This window comes from Myotis brandtii, unplaced genomic scaffold, assembly GCF_000412655.1.
Source record: "Myotis brandtii unplaced genomic scaffold, ASM41265v1 scaffold349, whole genome shotgun sequence".
In the NCBI taxonomy this organism is placed as follows: Eukaryota; Metazoa; Chordata; class Mammalia; order Chiroptera; family Vespertilionidae; genus Myotis; species Myotis brandtii.
The window spans coordinates 694826-702325 of NW_005363427.1; the positions used below are offsets into that span (position 1 = coordinate 694826).

General features: G+C 35.8%; 1 protein-coding gene across 16 annotated transcripts in view; it reads left to right on the forward strand.

Annotated features, from left to right (window-relative positions):
• Positions 1-7500, forward strand: part of KDM6A (lysine (K)-specific demethylase 6A) — a 103300-nt gene that overhangs the window by 53157 nt on the left and 42643 nt on the right. For 5 of the 16 annotated variants that reach the window (XM_014544035.1, XM_014544044.1, XM_014544045.1 and 2 more), the window contains 7 exons: positions 949-1047; positions 1194-1413; positions 1974-2108; positions 2547-2702; positions 3255-3350; positions 4968-5069; positions 5727-6122. In XM_014544035.1, the coding sequence (XP_014399521.1) occupies positions 949-1047; positions 1194-1413; positions 1974-2108; positions 2547-2702; positions 3255-3350; positions 4968-5069; positions 5727-6122 (1204 nt within the window). The remainder of the gene's footprint in view (positions 1-948; positions 1048-1193; positions 1414-1973; positions 2109-2546; positions 2703-3254; positions 3351-4967; positions 5070-5726; positions 6123-7500) is intronic. The other 11 variants (XM_014544039.1, XM_014544049.1, XM_014544038.1 and 8 more) reach the window with 7 other exon arrangements.

Sequence of the window (7500 nt, forward strand, 5' to 3'; positions counted from 1 at the left end):
GGCCGCCATCTTGGTTGGCAGTTAATTTGCATATCACCCTGATTAGCCAATGGGAAGTGTAGCGGAGGTATGGTTAATTACCATGTTTGTCTATTATTAGATAGGATGTCAGCTGCTGTTCTGTGTATCCATCAGGTATATATGCATTAAAAATGACAGGTCTTGCCTTAGCTGGGTTTGGCTCAATGGATAAAGTGTCGGCCTGTGGACTGAAGGGTCCCGGGTTTGATTCCAGTCAGTGCACATGCCTGGGTTGTGGGTCTGATCCCCAGTGGGGGGGTGTGCAGGAGGCAGCTGATCAATGATTCTCTCTCATCATTTATGTTTCTATCTTTCCCTTTCCCTTCCTCTCTGAAATCAATAAAAATAAAATTAAAAATGACAGGTCTTTGAAACTTTAATCATACTTTGCTACTCTTACTGTTTTTGATAGTTAGCTTGATATTAACTATGTCTTATGTTTGTATTTTTTATGAACTAAAGAATTATTGCCCTCATTATTATTTAGGAACGTGGAATTGGAATCTGATTCAGCAATTCTTACCAACAGAGAATGTTTTTCTTGTTTTTTAACTCTATGTTCTTACTGAATAGAAAACTGGAGCTAAAGTTATATAAGTAGAGTGGGGTGCGCGCGCACGTGTGTGTGTGTGTGTGTGTGTGTGTGTGTGTGTGTTTTCAACTCTCAGTATTGTAAATATTGAAGTGATAAGGCCTTTAATTTTTTCAATACTGTTCATTACTGCAGCATGCTTTAGCATCTATGATAGACTATAATATCGTTTATTGAAGGGTTAATTATAGTATGCATTATAATTATCGTATACATAATGACATAAATATTTTAGCTTATTAGGTTTTTCATTTGCTTTGACATATAGTCCATCCTTTCAGCAAATTAATCTGTAATAATGGAAATTTTTTTACTTTTCCCCCCTTTCCTCTCAGGTGCTATTCAAGTATTGGGAAAGTTCAGGATGCCTTTATATCTTACAGGCAGTCTATTGATAAATCAGAAGCAAGTGCAGATACATGGTGTTCAATAGGGTAAGACATTGCATAAAGATAATGGCATTGTAATTGATACACAAAGATAGGTGCATCACATATAATATACTTCGCAGTTTATATCATGTTATGAAGCTAAGCAGTTCTTTTTTGTTGACTTGTTTTTTCTTAATTTCTCTTTCTAGTGTGCTATATCAGCAACAAAATCAGCCTATGGATGCTTTACAGGCCTATATTTGTGCTGTACAATTGGACCATGGCCATGCTGCAGCCTGGATGGACCTAGGCACACTCTATGAATCCTGCAACCAGCCTCAGGATGCCATTAAATGCTACTTAAATGCAACCAGAAGCAAAAGTTGTAGTAATACCTCTGCACTTGCAGCACGAATTAAGTATTTACAGGTAAAATTTTTAGTAGCAGTTTTTTTTAAAGGCACATTTCCCCATGACACTAAGGCAGGAGGAGGGTGGCTGGAAAGTTTGTCTAGTTGTGTTGATGTCTATAATTTGTTTCCATATTTTGTAAACATACCATAGCTTATAATATTATTTTACTTTTCATTTTAAATAAGATATGCAGTATTTTAAAAGATGCTCTTTTGCACATATACTCTTTTGATGCATATTAATTTACATAATTTTTTCTATGTGCTGTCTACATTTTTAAGTTGTCATAGCATTTTAGAGAAAAGAACACGAACACTGTCTTTCACTCTTGCTTGGAGTTTCATGAGAAGACAGCTATGAGAACTCTAAAAACAGAGCTCAGCTTTGTTTTAATTCTCACAAAGGTTTATATTTCGGTTACCCTCTTTATACTTAGTATCTTTCTGAAACCCCAAATTAAGAATCTATTTTCTTTTTAAAAAAACAGTTAGTTATAGCATTTAGGAAAATTTAGTGGACTTGCTCTTACTCAAGTAGGCTTGTGTTAAATTTGCTTTTTACATAATTTTTCCTAGGCTCAGTTGTGTAACCTTCCACAAAGTAGTCTACAGAATAAAACTAAATTACTTCCTAGTATTGAGGAGGCGTGGAGCCTACCAATCCCCGCAGAGCTTACCTCCAGGCAGGGTGCCATGAACACAGCACAGCAGGTGAGAAGTTGGGTTATGTTCTGCAGGTGCCCAGCTTTAAGGGTTCTTTTCAATCTATAGTGGTCAAGTATATTTTACTGAGCGCAGGAGGCTTTTATTAATGAAAAGCCTTTTAATTGTGAAGGGACTCTAGATCAAAGTAAAACTCCCTCTGATATGGGAAGAAATTTTGGGTGCCAATTTAGAACCTTTGCGCATTTTCATGACTTTGAAGGAGATTTCTTAAAATAATACTGCAGTTTAATTTTTCATGCAAGTTTTTCAAAGGAAGGTACACATTCCTCCATTGATGATTCATTTGATTTTGATTTTCAATAATTGCAATCAGCGATGTCCACATAGCTTTGAAAAGTATGCAGCTTGTAAAGTTTGATAATTTGAAGGAATGAATTAAGAGTATATAGAACCCTATTTTTGTCTTCCTTCTGTGATTCTTAGGCATGTAAACCTCATCATCCAAATACTGAACCTGTATTAGGCCTCAGTCAAACACCAATTTCACAGCAATCCTTGCCACTACACACGATTCCTTCTAGCCAAGTAGATGGCCTGTCCAGTCCTGCCAAGAGGAAAAGAACATCTAGTCCAACCAAGGTATATATCTTAGAGAAATAGAAAATCCTGTCAAAAAAGAAATTCCCAACTGCCCTGAACTTGTGCAGTTTGAACATCTCCTGTCCTTTATTTTAAATCTGTGGACATCAAAGAGTGAAAGGTTTTGAGTTTTTCCATCCCAAATTCTTAGTATCATATTAAATACAGAACGTAGGGATAACTTTGCCTTCATCAAGTCATTTTATTCATCTCCCTGCCGTTAAGATTGCAACACACTTTTCATTATCACTTTCTACTGACATTGAAATAAATTTAATGTTGGACCTAGTAGACAGTGTGATATTTAGGTTAGCCATTTGGGACATAGTTTAGGGGTGGGCCTTTTTGGGTGGCTTATTAAAAAATCAATATTTTTTAAATTTGTGATTTTCCAAATTTATTATGCATGTAAAGCTATGTTTAAAAGTTAATGTCATAACATCTTTTATATGTAAATATTCCAATCATAGTCATTTGGCCTCCATTAGTCATTATTTTTAAGTCTAGATTTCACCAAATATTTTTAAGTTTCTTTTTATCAATTTTTCCCAGAATACTTCTGATAATTGGAGTAGTGGCCATGCAGTGTCACATCCTCCAGTACAGCAACCAAGTCATTCATGGTGTTTGCCACCACAGAAATTACAGGTATGTAAGACATGTTTTTGACATATTGTTTTTCTATTAAAAAATAGTAAAGATAGTAAGCTTTAAGTTTTTAAAGTATTCTTTTTTTTTTTTTTTAATATATTTTATTGATTTTTTACAGAGAGGAAGGGAGAGAGACAGAGAGATAGAAACATCGATGAGAGAGAAACATCGATCAGCTGCCTCCCGCACACCCCCCACTGGGGATGTGCCAGCAACCCAGGTACATGCCCTTGACCGGAATCGAACCTGGGACCCCTCATTCCGCAGGCCGACGCTCTATCCACTGAGCCAAACCGGTTTCGGCTAAAGTATTCTTAAAGTTGAATAGCAGTAAACTCAATATGCACATAAATAAAATGAACTCATATTTACCAGACTAACAGATAATTCATTCTTGTTTACATTTGCTTTATTGATTTCAGAGAGGAAAGGAGAGGGAAAGAGAGAGAGAAACATCAATGATGAGAGAGAATCATTGATCAGCTGCCTCCTGCACGCCCCACACTGGGGATCGAGCCCACAACCTGGGCATGTGCCCTGACTGGGAATTGAACCATGACCTCCTGGTTCATAGGTCGATGCTCAACCACTGAGCTACTCCGGCCAGGCAACATTTACTTTTAAACAGATAATATATTCAAATGGTTCAAACTATTAATATGAATATACAGTATATAGAGTAAATTCTCTTTCAAACTCCTGGCCTTAACCATTCAGTTCCACTCCTAGCAGACAGCCAGAATGAGTAGTTATCTTTCCAGAGATATGTCGTGCATACACAAGAAAATATGTATGCACCCTTCTCATATATTATCTTTTTCCTTTTTTGTACAAATGGTAGAATGCTATATATATCGTTAATAATCTCTTTTACAGACATTTTCTTGTCAATGTATAGAGAGAGCTTCCTTAATTTTTTATGGTTACAGCATATTTCTTTATGTAGATGTTACACCTTTATTTAAGTAGATCACTAGTTTTAGACAATTTGTTGTCCAACTCTTCCTATTCCAAACTGTGCTGCTTTGAGTGTACTTGTCATAAGCCATTTTTAAGCTTAAAGAGCTTTCTGTGTGAATACTGAAAAATACTGTGTTAGAGAGTAAAATTTTGTGCTCATTTATCTCAAGGATCACATTGCAGTAAACCCTCTTCAGATGAATGTTTATATTTTTAAACTACTTTTTTAAATTGAGGTAAATTTAGTAGATAACATTATATGTCTCAGGTGAATAATGGTGTAATTCGACATCTGTATGCACTACAAAGTGATCACTACCGAACGTCTAGTTATCATCTTTCACCATGGATCCTCTTCACCCATTTTGACTCCCCACCCCTTTCCCCTCTGGTAACTACCAGTATTCTCTGCATCTATGAGGTTCATTTGCTTTGTTTGGTTTGAGTCTTTCTTTCTTTCTTAACTTTCTCAAACTTCTTAAAAGACTTCATCTTGGGGTTGATAGCTATTGGTCAGAAATTAGTGTCTTTGACTAGAAAGCGATTCTGAGTTTATCTGGTCATTTCAGGGAAAGGTTACTTAAAATAGTGAACTTGAGCTTCTTAGATATATCTTTGACTATATTCTTTTTTCTTCTTTTCTTCTTCTTCTAGCACTTGGAACAGCTCCGTGCAAATAGAAATAATTTAAATCCAGCTCAGAAACTGATGCTGGAACAGCTGGAAAGTCAGTTTGTCTTAATGCAGCAGCACCAAGTGTGTATAGCATTTTTTCCCCTAAAAGTTGGTAGCATTTTGAGTATTTTTATTGACCAGAGCATCATTTTAGAGCATGTTCATGCCCACTTCTACTTTCTCCCAGTATTTATGGAATTTAGTAATACTAATAATACATAGGTATTTTTAGGAAAAAAGAGCTGTAAATTTAATTTTGAACACAGGACTTAGTATTTTACTTATTTACATGCTATTTTGTATGTATTCTAAGGGTTTATTTATATTATTTGATATTTAACAGGCTATCTGTTCTAAACTGAAGTGGAGTTCTTTAGTGTGTGTTTAATTTTAAGGACCTGGCGTATAAATGTAGTAGAAAGAAATTTTGAGATTTTGAGATTTTGTGATTGGGGAAGACACAAATTCCAGAGTCATTTTCCATAATATTCAGCTGCTTTCTTTTGTCATTACTAAAGGGATGTTTATTAAAAATAAAACTGATTTCTGCTTTTCTGAAAAAGCTAATCTAAATATGAACAAACACAATTTTTTGTTTTTAAGGTATATATATTTCCATGTAGAGAAATTAAATGTTAGGGTAAAATCAGAGATCACTTGGTTATACACCTTCATATTCTGATTCTTTCCCCTGGGGCTACACAAGCAGAATTTATTTTTTATTTGTTTTTTTGACAGGTGAGACAAACAGGAGTTGCACAGGTACGATCTACTGGAATTCCTAATGGGCCAGCAGCTGACTCATCACTGCCTACAAACTCAGTCTCTGGCCAGCAGCCACCGCTTGCTCTGACCAGAGTGCCGAGCGCCTCTCAGCCCGGAGTCCGCCCTGCCTGCCCGGGGCAGCCTTTGGCCAACGGACCCTTTTCTGCAGGCCACGCTCCCTGTAGCACATCAAGAATGCTGGGAAGCACAGACACTCTTTTGATAGGCAATAATCACATAACAGGAAGTGGAAGTAATGGAAACGTGCCTTACCCGCAGCGAAACGCACTCACTCTACCTCATAACCGCACAAACCTGACCAGCAGCGCAGAGGAGCCGTGGAAAAACCAACTATCTAACTCCACTCAGGTAATAGGACTAGCTACCTTATTGGTTTCTCACATATTGTCTTCATTTGGTTTAATGCATTTTGGCAGTAGAAGAAATAAAAGTTTGAGGAACTGGTTTTATAAGCATGTTTTAGTACTACAATGCTATTACTGCGTTGCAACTTAGTATATATGTGCATGTCTATATTTTCTTTTGCATTATAAAATTTACACACACACACACACACACACAATCTTAGAATGTTTCAAAGGAAAAAGAAAATAGATCATACAGTTCCCCAAAACCCCCTGTTAATTTTCAGTAGCATTGTAAGCATTTGTAATGTTACTTAGTTCATTTCTGCATGTATTTGTCTACTTAAGATCTGGTGCTATGCTAGGTAGTAGGTATTAATTCTGGTAGGAGAAAAAGACGATTAATTAAGTATTATAGGTTATTATGAAGTATGACTTAGATGGAAAAGTGCTATCAGAGTACCTAGGATTATTCAGAAATTAGGGAAATTGGGAGTGGAGAGGGCTGGTAAAGTGTACCTAGAGTATAGATTATAAGTATAGATTATTGTAGATTAAAGGGAGGGGGTGAGATACGAGGCTGAAGGAGGTAGAGAAAGTTGCCTAATTTGTCTTGGAGGCAAAATGGAGCCAGTAAAGTCTTCAAAACACAGTAATGGATTTCATGGGCATTATTTTTATCAAAGATATGTGCCGTATTTTATGTAGTAGTTCAGTTAGACATTTAATTTCTGTGTTTTTAATTTTGATGATATATGCATATAGTTTTTTCCTATATTTTGGATTGTTTTCATGGAACAAGTGCTTCAAAATGTGTCAAAGAGTAAGCATTTAAAAAAAATGTTGCCAATACATATTGACAAATTACTTGTACTTTTGTCTGTTATAAATTTAACTTATTGCTGGTTAGCCTTATATTATTGGTAAAACTGAGGTAAGTTCTTTCTCTAAGACTTCTAAAGTGGCTTTTGGTGGGACCATCTCTTCTAGAGTGATTAGTAATTTTATTCATTATTAAAGAAATGTTGAATACCTACTATGGCCATATCCTATTCGAGAATCTTCAATTTGTCGACCATAAGGCTTTTGTACATGACTGAATACTAAGTAGCAGAGAGCCCAGCCTTTTCTTCATAGGCCTCTCAAGGCCAAATCCTTAGAAGTTTTATAATTTAAGTAATGCACTTGGGAAAGTTGTCTGAAAACTTGTGTTGAACTAATTCTAGGTCATAAGTTTCCCAAATTAGGTTGTTGCATGACCAGTATAGTTGGGGATCCTGTATCTCTGGTATTAAAATAATTAAAGAGGCTTTGTCAGTAATGTCTTATATAAATCTTTTCAAATATTTTTCTCAAGTTGTAATGAAAACTAGACCATTGAT